Source organism: Balaenoptera ricei, chromosome 20 (assembly GCF_028023285.1).
Source record: "Balaenoptera ricei isolate mBalRic1 chromosome 20, mBalRic1.hap2, whole genome shotgun sequence".
Lineage (NCBI taxonomy): Eukaryota > Metazoa > Chordata > Mammalia > Artiodactyla > Balaenopteridae > Balaenoptera > Balaenoptera ricei.
In genome coordinates, this window is record NC_082658.1 from 45,789,547 (window position 1) to 45,803,789 (window position 14,243).

The following is a 14,243-nucleotide window of genomic DNA, read 5'->3' on the forward strand; positions in this document are numbered from 1 at the left end:
GGGGCGGTCCAGCTTCCTCGCCTGAGAGCCCGGGAAACCGGCGGAACGCAGATACGCAAGGGCCGGGAGCCGGAGGAGCCGGGCCACCGAGGACTGTACGGCAGCGGGGGAGCGGTTTGGCGGGGACACAGGGCTGTTCAGTGGCCGCCGCGATGCTCCCCTCCTTGCAGGAATCGCTGGATGGGGATGAAAAGGAGGTAGAGAGCAGCGAGGAGGGTGGCTCCGCCGAGGAGCGGAGACTCGAGCCGCCGCCCAGCAGCCACTACTGTCTCTACAGCTACCGCGGAAGCAGGTGCAGCGCCCGGCCGCCCTTGTGGCCCCGCCCCCCCCGACCCCGCAGCCCACCCCGGGTCCGGCAGCCCACCCCGGGTCCCGCAGCCCACCCCGGGTCCCGCAGCCTGGCGGCTCTCAAACGCCGTCTTCTCCCCTCCCAGCCAAGGTCTCTGGCCCTCAGGGCCCTCCTCGCCTCACGCGGTACTTCCGGGCCCCCATCCTGGACTTTTGTCCCTGGCCCTCCCATGCCTCTGCGCCCTGTCCTTGACATCTTCCAGCCCCTTCCTGTCGCCCCTGCCTTTTGTTTAGCGCAGTGCCACGCACGCTCAAAAATGTCAATTCCCATCCCCTGTCCTTCCTGTCATTGTCTCCCCACTTTCCTCCATCCCCAACCCGCCATCCCTACCCCCACGCCCACCTTCTAGTTACCCTCTGTCCTTGCTGCCTCTTTTCCCTCTGCCCCAGCAGACTTCCTGGGGTTCTTCTGGCCCTGTAAAGTCTGTTTCTGTTTTTGTTTTGGCCGTCGTGCGTGGCTTGGGGGATCTTATTTCCCCGACCAGGGATTGAACCCAGGCCCTCAGCAGTGAAAGTTAAAAGTCCTAACCAGTGGACCGCCAGGGAATTCCCTGTAAAGTCTGTTTTTAAGAGTAAATTTCCTTGACTCTTCTGGATGTTTAATTTAGCCTTTCCTCCACCCCTTAAGTGGCCTGCAGAGAGAAGGAGCTCTTGTCAGAGCTGTTTTATGGGTTTTCCCTGTCAATGGAGGCAGTGGAGGATTCAAGCACTTCTACCTTGCAGCATTTTTAGTTGACTGCCCCTATCCTGCTTGCGGGGGGTGGGGGGCCCCATACTCCACTTGAGTTAGAACCCATAAGTTGATAGCTGACTTGCTTTTGCGGCGTGCAGATTGGCACAGCAGCGAGCGGACAGTGATGATGGAAGCCCAAGTGGCACAAATGCGGAAACTCCCTCTGGTGATGATTTCAGGTAAAGACAGCTTGGCCATAACCTGCGTATGTGCTTTTCTCCTAAGGGCATCTCTGGCCTGCAGATGTCAGTGGGTACCCTGTCTCCACGCAGCTTTCCCTGAGTCAAACCATCAAGCCCACCTCTCCCCTAGGAACCTCATCTGGATTTTCTTATTAGTTCATTTATTCAAGGCTGGGGCAGATCCAAATACCCTTGTGATTAACCCCAGGGTGATTAGCCACACAGTTATTCTGAGCTTCTTGATTGGAACTCCAGTAAATATTCAATATCATATAAGTATCAAGAAATTTATAATCCTCCTTTCCCCCCCCCAACATTGAATACCCTTTCATAGCTCCTCTGCTGCACGCTACAGTGTAAACTCCAAGATAGCAGGGATTGCTGTCTCTTTTGTTCATCGATGTCTCCCTACCTCGTACCTTGAGTGGTACCTGGCACAGGGTAGATATTTAATATATACTTATATATATATGAATGAATGAACCTCAATACTTGATGGATGCAAAGTGGAGTATAATACAAAAATATGTTCACTGAGTGACTGGATGATGGATGATTTAAGGAATTTTTCAGGTACTGTAATAGAATTGCGGATAGATATATATATATCTATTTTTTTTTTAGGTCCTCATTTTTAGAGATACCTAATGAGAAATTTAGGAATGAAATAATATGATTCCAGAAACTTGCTTCAAAATAAGTCTGGGAAGTGGGAGGTATGGACAACATGGGAGTACAGGTGAAACAAGATTTTTTTAAAAATAATTTTTATTGCAGTATAGTTGATTTACAATGTTGTGTTAGTTTCAGGTGTACAGCAAAGTGAATCAGTTATATGTATACATATAGCCACTCTTCTTTAGATTCTTTCCCCATATAGGCTATTACAGAGTATTGAGTAGAGTTCTCTGTGCTATATACTAGGTCTTTTTTAGTTATCTATTTTATATATAGTAGTGTGTAAAAGTCAATCCCAGTCTCCCAATTTATCCCCCCCCCCCAAGTGAAACAAGATTGCGCATAAGCTGATAGTTGTCAAAACTGGGTGGTAGGTACATGTGGGTTCATTATACTATTCTATATTTTATATGTTTGAAATTTTCTATAACATGAAACCAAAGATGTGAGGCGTATTGGGTTTATATTTTATACTGGGAAGTTTGATGACAGAAGAGCTTTTCTTCCTGCATATTCAATTTATAGTTTCTGTTTATATTCTAATCTCAACCAAACTGGAGTGTTTATGTTTAGCTCATAAATGATCACTAAGCTGGTGTGTTTATTCATGGGTAGTAGGTAGTTGGAGGATTGAGGAAAGAAGAGGAGGCATGAAATAGTGATCTCGAGGGACTTCCCTGGTGGCACGGTGGTTAAGAATCTGCCTGCCAGTGCAGGGGACATGGGTTCGATCCCTGGTCCAGGAAGATCCCACATGCCGTGAAGCAACTAAGCCATGTGTCCCACAACTACTGAGCCTGCGCTCTAGAGCCCGCGAGCCACAACTACTGAGCCCACATGCCACAACTACTGAAGCCCACGCGCCTAGAGCCCGTGCTCCGCAACAAGAGAAGCCACCACAATGAGAAGCCCACACACTGCAATGAAGAGTAATCCCCGCTTGCCACAACTAGAGAAAGCCTGCAAGCAGCAACAAAGACCCAACGCAGCCGAAAATAAATTTAAAAAATAAATAAGTTAAAAAAAAAAAAGTCAATCCCAATCTCCCAGTTTATCCCTGCCCCCCCAAGTGAAACAAGATTGCCCATAAGCTGATAATTGTCAAAACTGGGTGGTAGGTACATGTGGGTTCATTATACTATTCTCTCTACTTTTATGTTTGAAAATTTCCATAACATGAAACCAAAGATGTGAGGTGTATTGGGTTTATATTTTCTATTGGGAAGTTTGGTGATAGAAGAGCTTTTCTTCCTGCATATTCAATTCATAGTTTCTGTTTATATTCTAATCTCAACCAAACTGAAGTGTTTATGTTTAGCTCATAAATGATCACTAAGCTGGTGTGTTTACTCATGGGTAGTAGGTAGTTGGAGGATTGAGGAAAGAAGAGGAGGCATGAAATAGTGATCTCGAGGGACTTCCCTGGTGGCACAGTGGTTAAGGATCCACCTGTCAATGCAGGGGACACGGGTTCGAGCCCTGGTCTGGGAAGATCCCACATGCCGTGAAGCAACTAAGCCATGTGTCCCACAACTACTGAGCCTGTGCTCTAGAGCCCACGAGCCACAACTACTGAAGCCCGCGTGCCTAGAGCCTGTGCTCCGTAACAAGAGAAGCCACCACAATGAGAAGCCCGTGCACTGCAAAGAAGAGTAGCCCCCACTCACCACAACTAGAGAAAGCCCGCGCTCAGCAACGAAGACCCAATGCAGCCAAAATAAATAAATAAATTAATTAATTAATTTAAAGAAAAATAGAGATCTCAAAGAGTAGAAGAATGAGTGAACCAGGAAATGTTGTGATAGCTGGGCAGCGGTAGGGCCCACTGGAGGCTAGTGGTCATTAATTCAATTTATTTATTTATTTATGTATTTTGGCTGTGCTGCACGGCTTGCAGGATCTTAGTTCCCCAACCAGGGATCGAACCCGGGCCCACGGCTGTGAAACCACCAACCTAACTGCTGGACCGCCAGGGAATTCCTAGTGGTCATTAATTTAAAATGAGACTAGACACTGTGGATATGGGTTTTTGTCCAACCACATTCAGCTGCATAGGTGCAGATGCAGAGTAGGTAGAGAGCTGGACTAACCAGGGCTGAAGTTTTGCTAAGCAGGTACAGGGAGGTGAAAACAAAGGGGTTGAATGAGAATGTGTGCAGGGGTGTGATTACAATGACTGGAATTTAAGCTGGGTAAGGAGGAAGGAGGTGAGGATGAGAAACTTGAGGTTTCTGTGAAAAAGATATAAGGTCAGTGGCTTGGGGGTCCCAGTGGAGTCATAATACTAGAGAGAATGAGCTGGAAAGATAGAACTATTTTAAATGGATGAGGTAGATCATATTTGGTGATATACATTCCTAGAAGCCTCACCAACAGGAGTCAGATAGAAAGCTTTGCCGAGTCCTTAGTGAGGGCTTTTAGCGATGTCCTGTCTGACTTCCGGGGTGTAAATGCAGAGTCCACTGGTAAGGAACGTGTGTCTTTCATTTGTCAAGCCTCTCCTTGGCGGATACTAATCTACCATCTGAATTGGAGCCAGAGCTGTGCAGTTTCATTGCTAAGCGTCTTTCTAAGGGAGCAGTCTTTGAAGGGCTGGGTAATGTTGCATCTGTGGAGCTGAGGTAAGTATAAAATGTGCTGTATCCTGAGATTTTATTTCTGAGCTAAATATGAGAAGTGGTGAGAAACTCCAAAAGATCAGTACCTACTAGACCTGCAAAGTTCATCTTTGTTCCCTGGCAGCTGAGCACTGGGCCTCACACACATTTTTGTGGAATGGAATTAAGTGAGTGGCAGAGACTCTGCCTCCTCAGTGTACACATTTAGCCTTGTACTTGGAAGAAAAGAGCTGATTACCAAAACTAAAACTGTATACTTTACAGTTGTAAAGGGCTTTCACAAACTTCAATGCCATTCTCCTTACAAAGGGGTGATAAAGCAGATACTCTTACTTCCATTTTCAGATGAAGTCATAAACTTAGAGAACTTGAGGTCCCAAGGCTGGTCACATTGATGGAATTCATGCTTAAATATAGGTGTCCTCAGTTGAATTCCAGCCATCTTTCCACTACACCCCTTGATTGTAGTTCACTTCAGACCATGATATTGGCATCAAGTCCTCTCAGGAGTATGAGGCCACATCCCAAAGATAAGGCCATCGGATAAACACTTCACATCTGCCTGGGGCTTCAGTGATTCGTGAAGGTTTAGGGGAGGGAGAAAAGATGATTATATTTATGTGAACATGGATAAACTATGAACAAGAGTGAAATTTGCATGAATTTTTCACATAAGACAGGAGAATTCAAAGAAATTCCATGTTTGTTAGGTGCTGCTTTAGCTAAAGCCCGTTATGGTATATGTTCATTTTCCTCTGTTGTTACAAGTAAACCAAGAAGTCTGGGAAGCTCTGACCTACTGAGCAGTCTAATGGTATTGCCAGATCAGGATGACCAGGGCTCAGAGGAGTCTACAGAACTACATGCATGAGTTATCAAAATAATACATTTAACCTTTTTCTTTCTTTTCTAGAACTCCAGGTTACCGAGTTGGTTGTTATTACTGCCTTTTCCAACAAGAAAAACTGCTTTCCCAAACAGCAACAACAGACTCTGAACATAACTGTTCAGAGTATGTGGTCTGCTTTTTAGGAGGGTCTGAAAAAGGACTTGAGCTATATCCTTTCTTTGGTCTTTGAGGGTATCAGGAAGGAAAATGTTGGCAGGCAAGTAGAGGATTATTACTAGCAACCTCCGAAAAGGTTTTCTACCTCTTATGCATTAACTTCAATTTCAGACCTCCATACGACCAGTTTGTCTTGGCTTGTTTTAATTGACAGTTATTTGAGAGATTTTTATATTACCTATTGAGAGATAAAACCCTTTTTTGATTCATCCTTTATTGCTTCCTTAAGAACATACTTTCAGGCTTGAATTGGACAAGTATATTCAAGGTCTGAAAAATAACATGAACTGTGAGGTAAGATGATTGTTAATTTTTTTTAAAAAGAGTTTCATTCTTTTTTTTTTTAATATTTATTATTTATTTGGTTGTGCTGGGTCTTAGTTGCGGCACATGGGATCTTTAGTTGTGGCATGCGGGATCTAGTTCCCTGACCAGGGATTGAACCTGGGCCCCCTGCATTGAGAGCATGGAGTCTTAACCGCTGGACCACCAGGGGTGTCCCTGCATTAATATTTTTAAAGACTGGGATGATTAACATTTTGCAACTGCTATACTTGTCAAATCATCCAGGTGGACACAGACACTTAGGAATTCTGAAAATATGCTACTTTGTGGGCTAATAGAAAGGTGCTTGGGGGCTTCCCTGGTGGCGCAGTGGTTAAGAATCCACCTGCCAATGCAGGGGACACGGGTTCGAGCCCTGGTCCGGGAAGATCCCACATGCTGCGGAGCGACTAAGCCCATGCGCCACAACTACTGAGCCTGCGCTCTAGAGCCCGTGCACCGCAACTACTGAGCCCGCGTGTCTAGAACCCGTGCTCCGCAACAAGAGAAGCCATGGCAATGAGAAGCCCGCACACCACAATGAAGAGTAGCCCCCACTCCACACAACTAGAGAAAGCCCGTGCACAGCAATGAAGACCCAACGCAGCCAAAAATAAATTAATTTAAAATGGATTTGTTTTAAAAAAAGAAGAAAAAAAAGAAAGGTGCTTGTTAAGGGAAGCAGGGAACATAGTCCTATAAGTGCTGTAAGTTTCACAAGACTGCTTCTGAAGTTTTGCGTTTATGAAAAATTCAATCAATTAAATTCAAAGGTATATAGTAACATGCCAAGCGAGGAAGATGACGTTCTTTTCCCAATTTCTAGACACATAAGATTTATATTCTGGTCAGAACTAATGGCCCACAAAGCCTCTGGCACCAGAGACATGCTATGCAATGGGATGACTGTCCTTGAACTCAACCTCAAAGATTTTGAGAAACATCCCATTTTTCATTAATCGATCTTTTATGAATTAGATACATCCGTATCGATTCCTTTATCCATACCTTTTAAAAACTACGCGTTTGGTTGGTGGCAGTTAAGTCATAACTCTTATAAATTTACTACCCATTACACGTGGTAATAATTCCTTTCACTTGTCGTGCATGTGCTTACAAGACACTGCAGGAGGGGAATGGATAGCATAGGAGTGAGCTGGGGATACGAGTCTAGGGGGAGCTGCTCTCCCAGGCTGGAGCTCTCCCTCCAGCCCCAGGGAGCAGCACACCCAAGGAAGCCAAATGAGCTCCTGGCAGCGTGTCTGACACCCAGAGTGGGCTTGAGTGCTTTGATGCGATGACTTGTATCCTTCCCTGTTCACATTTCGAGTGTGAACGAACTATCTGCATTCTTTCAGTCATTCAACAGGCACTTTATAAGCTCATCCATGGATGTTTCAGATGCTGTGCCAGGTGCTGGGGAGATGAGGATTATTAAGAGAGTATCTCCAAGAGTTCACAGTACAGTGGGAGGAGATTGACATGTAAATGCCCCAACTCCTTTCAGTGAAGAAATAGCATGGAACCCTATTAATTCAGTCTCTTCATTTTATATAACACATTTCTTAGTGTGTTTTTAAGAAATGCAGTACTGAATTAATCCCCACTCTGCCCAACAAGCCCAGCAAAGTTATATCACAATTCCTTTTTTAAAATTTGTGGTGTTAGCTTAAAAGAAGGTGTCTGTCCCCAGTTCTTTTCACTGTCAAGAGTATCATGAAGAAAATGTTAAGTCCACTAAGGTGAAGGCTGATATCAAAGCAAATGACATTCTCTCTTGATCAAGGAAAGGGGTGGGGAGAACCACGTACAGTCCTACCTGAGCAGCTGGTTTGAGGATGTTGTATGCCCAATCCAAAGGGTGGTTCATCTCTTTCAGGAGCAGCTTACCTTTCTGCTACATGCTGTAAGTATTGCCCAAACAAAATCATTTCCTTAATTGAGAATCACTTTGGCCGAGTTTGGATTATTTAAAGACATACTTATTTTCTCTGAACATTACCTTCCCCCCCGAACATTCATTCAGACAATGCCTGCAATTAGGATAGACCACACTCTATTTATTCAGATCTAGAAAGTTACACTACTAAGGTAGAATTGCAAATACTGAGTCTTCTAATAGGATAAAAGTTGTAAAATAATTACTTTTTTTTTTTTTGGCCGCACGGCACAGCTTATGCGATCTTGGTTCCCGACCAGGGATTGAACCTGGGCCACGGCAGTGAAAGCCCCGAATCCTAACCACTAGACCAGCAGGGAACTCCCTAAAATAATTACTCTTTGAAGTGATCTGGAAGAGGTGTAATTTCCAAAATAATTTGAGAAGGAAAATGGAAATCAAAAGTGATTTTACCTGTATAAAAATGTCCAAATAAAAAATGAAAAATTCACTAAAATATCCAGACAATGGGGTAGGCTCAAGTAAATGGCCAGGTTTTTCATGTAAATTTGTGGTAGGTAGATGCAGCTGAGGCTGGATGGCCCCACAAGCCCAGGTGGTGAAGCCAGGTTTCAGACCATTAGTAAGCAACAGCTGAAGAAGGCTCTGGAGAGCTCCCGGACAGTGCTCAGCAAGCATCATCTAGCGTGCTGGTTATTGGGGGAGGTGATGTTTAGTCACAAGTGGCTGCTCAACAAGGAAAACTGGAATACATGTATCAGTTAGGCTTTATTTTTCTCTCATAGGCTCTGAGTTATACTCCTGTTGAGGTTAAAGAATCAGATGAAAAAACAAAGAGAGACATTCACAGGTAAAGAACAGTTTTGCAAAGAGAGAACCTTTTCCACAGCAAGCCTGATATTTATGTTTTTAACACCCACCCCCGCTCCCAATGCAGAATGAATTTGCTTCCTCCCTCCCATCCTGTAATATAATTTGTGCAAAAGGATTGTGTGTGTGGCAGGTTTCTGAGTGTGGCCAGTCTCCAAGGCCTTATTCACGAAGGCACCATGACGTCTTTGTGCATGGCCATGACGGAGGAGCAGCATAAGTCTGTGATCATCGATTGTAGTAGCTCCCAGCCTCAGTTCCACAACGCAGGTGAGCCACAACCCCGGGAGCAGGCTTGTGAATCTCCTTTTTTGCGCTGAGAACAAATGATGCAAACTTATCCTTCCTGTCTTGTGCAGTTTTACATGTTTATCCCCAAATCGCCAAAAACAATAGCAGTTCTAGAAACATGGAAATCATGTCATGCCTAGCAATTCTTCTCCTAGGTATATAGAGAACTCTTGTATATGTACACAAGGAGACAAATACAAGATGTTCATAAGGGCACTGTTTGAAATAGCAAAGAACTGAAAGCAGCTTAAGTGTCTGTCAACGGGAGAATTGATAAACTGCTCTATTCGTACAATGGAATACTATATAGCCGTGACAATGAGTGAACTAGAGCTATATGTCTCAGTATAGCACACAAACATATTATATAGTGCAAGAGCCATTAAAGAAAAATACAGTTTTAACATATGCAAAATAATACTATATAGGGCTTAGAGATAAAGTATGTGGCAAAAGTTTAAAGAAAGACACGGGCATGATAATCCTTTCTGATGGGAAAGGAAGGGGATGCGATTGGGAAGAGGCACATTGGAGCTTCAACCATTTTGGTATTTCTTAACCAGGTGGTGAGTTAAGTTTTTTTAGACCATTATAGAAGTCTTAAATAATTCATTATAAGAGTTTTTATAAAGGAGAAAAGAATACCATGATGTATACAAATATTGAATCATTATGTTGTGCACCTGAAACTAATATGTCAATTACACCTCAATTTAAAAAAAAGAAAATAAATAAAAAGAAAGCAAGAATAAATGTCTTGTGATTTCACTTTTATTTTTTCTAAAATATTTTATAGGAAGCAATCGGTTTTGTGAGGATTGGATGCAGGCTTTTTTGAATGGTGCTGAAGGAGGTAACCCTTTTCTTTTTCGACAAGTCCTGGAGAACTTTAAACTAAAGGTAACTAATTGGCTGTGTGCCGAGTGCCACACGTAGTCTTTGTCTGAATTGTAATTAGTACCAGTGACTGAGTAACAAATCTGCTTTGTAGCTATGATGTCATTCTCAAAACTAGAATCCTCAGTGCCAGTTTTCCCATACCCAGTGACCACTGGGTACCTAAACTTTTCATCTTTGCTAATCTGACAGGTGACGATGGTATATCACTGTTTTTATTTGCTTTTTTTTTTTTTTTTTTTTTTTAATTTATTTTTTGGCTCTGTCGGGTCTTAGTTGCAGAGCACGGGCTCTTCATTGCGGCGTGCGGGCTCTCTGGTTGTGGCGCGCAGGCTTAGTTGCCCCACAGCATGTGGGATCTTAGTTCCCTGACCAGGGATCGAACCAGCGTCCCCTGCATTGCAAGATGGATTCTTAACCACTGGACCACCAGGGAAGTCCCTTTATTTGCATTTTAAAAATTCAGTTTATTTCAACCAAAACCAAAACAGGTTGCCCATTTCTCCCACTCCTTACCTCCTGCCTCTGGTGGCCACCAGTCTGTTCTCTAAGTCTATGAGCTTGGTTTTTTTTTGTTTTTTTTAAAACCGATTTATATTTGGATTCCACATGTAGAAGAGATAGTGTGGTATTTGTCCTTCTCTGTCGGACTTGTTTCACTTAGCACTTAGCATGGTGCCCTTGAGGTCCATCTGTGTTGTCACCGATGGCAGGATCTCATTCTTCTTCATAGCTGAGTGGTATTCCACTGTGTATATATACCAGTTTCTTTGTCCAGTCATCCGTCAGTGGACAGTTGGGTTCTTCATGTCGTTGGTGATGCCGCAGGGAACATGAGGGTGCAGATACCTTTTTGAATAGGTGTTTTTGTTTTCTTCAGGTAGATGCAGAAGGAGCATTGCTGGATCGTATTTTTTCATTTGGATTATTACCTTAGGGTATATTCCCAAAAGTGGGATTACCAAGTTAAAGGGTTTGAATGCTTTGGTTCCTATTACAAATTGCCAGCTTGCACTTCAGAAAAATAGGAACAAATTACAGAATGGCCAGCAATGTGTGTGGGTTTTCTATGCAGAACCTAATATAACAGTTTTTATCAATCTTATTTATTTTTATTAATTTAATATTGGCACTCCATAGCTATTCAAATCTGTCTTTAATTATTATTCAGGCTGAACATTTTTTCATGTTAGTTTACTATTTGCAAATAAACAAACAAAAAGACACATTTCAATGGAGCAAATCTATCCACTATGATATAGCGACATAAATTGCAAAGGCAATACTAATGAAAGATGTTACCTGTCATTCTCTATATGTAAACAATATCTTTATATTTTTTGATAAATTGTCAAGTAGAGTCCGGGTCTTAACCATAAATTTGCATTATTCTGTATGTATTTTGTACCATAAGCCTTATTCACAATAATTTAAATAATTTTTTAAAAACAAACACGAACTAGAATCCTCAAAAGGCATTCCATTTATATTTTTCAGTGGCTTCTGCATATGTACCACTGCATATCCAATTAATTGGATTGAATGCTTGCTTATATTTCAAGGACATCAGTCTTGTAATTTGTGACATATCTTAGTTGGAAAGCACAAAAAAAGGAGTTCCATGCCTAAGCGTTCAAAATTTTGGTGGGGAGGCATGTTGTCACCTTATTTAGGAGATTTGTAAAGTATTTTTACTTTATATATATAAAAGATTTTGTTCTACCAAGGGCAAAGTATATTAGCAATAAAAATGATGAAAATATTCAAAAATAAAAAGCAAACATTTCAGTAACATATGTTGAGTTCTCAGCTGGATAGGAGATCTTTTTCAGGCTTCATTATTATCTCACTAAACATATATTTAACTGGGTAATCTTTTTCTAGGCCATACAAGACACAAATAATTTGAAGAGATTTATCCGGCAGGCAGAAATGAGTCATTATGCTTTGTTTAAATGTTACATGTTCCTAAAGAACTGTGGTAGTGGAGATATCCTTTTGAAGATTGTTAAAGTGGAACACGAAGAAATGCCCGAAGCCAAAAGTGTGGTAGCTGTCCTCGAAGAATTTATGAAAGAAGCTCCTACCCAAAGTTTTTGATCACATGTTTTGAGATGATTATATTGTGAAGTTATGCAAGCCTTGGTGTTTGAAATTGCAGTTGTTATAACTGTCATAGGATTGCTATTTCAGATTATTTGAAACATATTCTAGGTTTTTTCATGTTGTACTTTTAAGATTAAACCTAATTAGACATACAAATCTGAGGCAAGTCTTCACTGAGCCCTAGATAGATGTGTGTTAGAGTTGTGAAAATTTTACATTTGCTGGTCTCATAAATTCTAGACTTCAGGGAGTTGTTCCTTAAAAAACTTCAGAGGAGATCTTGTGGCTTCTGTGAGGAGTTTGCTGCAGTATTTAGCAAGTTTTCCTCCCAGAAAGATGATAATACTTCTTTCTCAACGTACTATAGCGTCTTTTAAAAAAAGTACTTCTAGTCTTAGGACAGATTAACACCACGACACCATTTCAAAAACAGATCTGTGCATCCTGTGGGTGCTTGATAGATTTTTTTTGTCTGATTGATAATGGATGGATGATGAAGCCAGCTTTTATGTCAATATGCAAATAAGTCATGAGTGTGTAAGGAAGTAAATGAGCTTTAAAAATAGATGTACTAGCTTCAAGATAAAACATTATCTCTGATGGAAAGCTACTGCAGAAGTGGCCCCATCACTTTCTTCATTTGTTCACAGGTATTTGCCAAGAGCCTATATTTTCTTTTTTCTTTCAGATGAAAATGCTGGAGTTTTTAAACCGAGTGTTAAAAAAGAAACAAAGTACATAAATTGTACAAGCAAATGTAACAGAGATTCTTCATGTCAGGGTTAATCATTGCTTTTAGTTTTTTGTACATTTGTTGCAAGCCTTAAATTGTTTTATTCTGAATCAATTGAAAGTGTTCTCAGAGCCATTTATAATTCCCATGGAAGCCAACTGTAGCTACACACGTATGACTGCAGTTTGTTCTGCTTAGCTCTTTAATAAATCCATTTGATAATGATTTTTGTTTAGAAGATCAGAAGTCTTGTGTTCTCACTGCCCTCAGGATGCTCAGAGGAACACAAGCCTGTTAAAAATCTTCTCCTACACTCATCTAAATTCACATTAAGTGCTGAGTTTTAACTTTGCAAATGACTGACAATGGCCTTCTGCTTTGTCTTATATAGAAGTCTAGAGACATGACTCACTGAGCCATTTCTTTTCTTTAATGAGAAATACAATTCAGGATCCTCATAAAGGCTTTCATATGGTTTTAAACTTTAATAACTTGGATCATAGTCAGTGTAGAAAAAAAAAATCCAAGTAGCATCTTTTTTATAGCATTAAATTCAGAATGACTATGGAAAACAAGCGATTTTATGGCACAGCCCTTGAATCTTTTTCTAATGTAGGGTTGCCCACTTGGAAATCAAATTTTTAAATAAACAATGTTAAGACATCAACATTTTGAGTCTGGAAAACATATTTTTCATTTTCAAATTCACATATCATTCAAGAGTCCATGTTGTAAATAGCATTTAAAAGCAAATGTATTACCTGCTTCAAGTCATTTATGGATAGGGTCAAGGCATAATTACATATTCTTTATATGTACTTTTATATATACTTTTTGTAATGTAAGCTCACTACATTACACAGTTATATATAAAACAGTCTTATTTTAAAAGTGTATGATAAACTGTATATCACTACTGTAGACAAGGAAAATAGTGACATGGCGTTGAATATCTTGTGGGCCATGAGAAGAAACTCAAAGAGCTCATGACCAAAAACATGTACTGTATTCAAATTTTAATAAGCTAATATATTAACTTTTAAAGTTTTAAAAAGCATTTGTTCAAGTGTAGAATACATTATGTATTATTTGTGTGCTATACACAGGAAATGTATGTTTGTCACGTATCAAAAATGGTCTCAATTTATCTGTAATTATATTTACAATAATAATAATAAAACAACTTAGCTTCTCACCAGCACAGTCATTTTTATTCAGTGAGCTCAATTCTCCAGCCTGACATTTTTTTTAATTCGCAACAAGTTTATGGGGGAAATTATACTTCTTAGGCTAAGGAATTTGTTGAAGAAAATCAAATCACCTGCTGGGAGACACCTTTCTGCATCCTGCAGGAGGCATCAGGCAGAGTGTAGGAGCAATTTCCATCACAATGTTTTATTCATTGTCCAGTAAAGTTTACCTCTCGAACTCAATAACCCAAGTCAATTCCTTTCACTCTCATTCATTATTAACCATGACAGAATGCCTCTCCTTTAC

At 41.1% G+C, this 14,243-nt stretch overlaps 1 protein-coding gene across 2 annotated transcripts; it reads left to right on the forward strand.

Annotated features, from left to right (window-relative positions):
• On the forward strand, positions 1-13,912 carry C20H17orf75 (chromosome 20 C17orf75 homolog). 2 transcript variants are annotated; one of them, XM_059907669.1, is made up of 10 exons: positions 3-292; positions 1,180-1,260; positions 4,437-4,562; positions 5,473-5,616; positions 5,862-5,919; positions 7,736-7,855; positions 8,635-8,699; positions 8,853-8,989; positions 9,807-9,910; positions 11,792-13,912. In XM_059907669.1, the coding sequence occupies exons 1-10, from the start codon at positions 153-155 to the stop codon at positions 12,005-12,007; spliced, it is 1,191 nt and encodes a 396-aa protein (XP_059763652.1). In that variant the 5' UTR covers positions 3-152; the 3' UTR covers positions 12,008-13,912. The 2 variants fall into 2 exon arrangements, with proteins under 2 accessions (XP_059763653.1, XP_059763652.1); XM_059907670.1 differs by lacking the exon at positions 4,437-4,562 and having other exon boundaries at positions 1-292.
• The last annotated feature ends 331 nt before the right edge of the window (positions 13,913-14,243 follow it).

Coding starts and splice junctions, on each gene's coding strand:
- C20H17orf75 (XM_059907669.1), top strand. CDS start 153: ATGCTCCCCTCCTTGCAGGAATCGCTGGATGGGGATGAAAAGGAGGTA. Junction 5,617..5,861: donor TCTGAAAAAGGACTTGAGCT/ATATCCTTTCTT, acceptor TTAAGAACATAC/TTTCAGGCTTGAATTGGACA. Junction 5,920..7,735: donor AAAATAACATGAACTGTGAG/GTAAGATGATTG, acceptor CTCTTGATCAAG/GAAAGGGGTGGGGAGAACCA.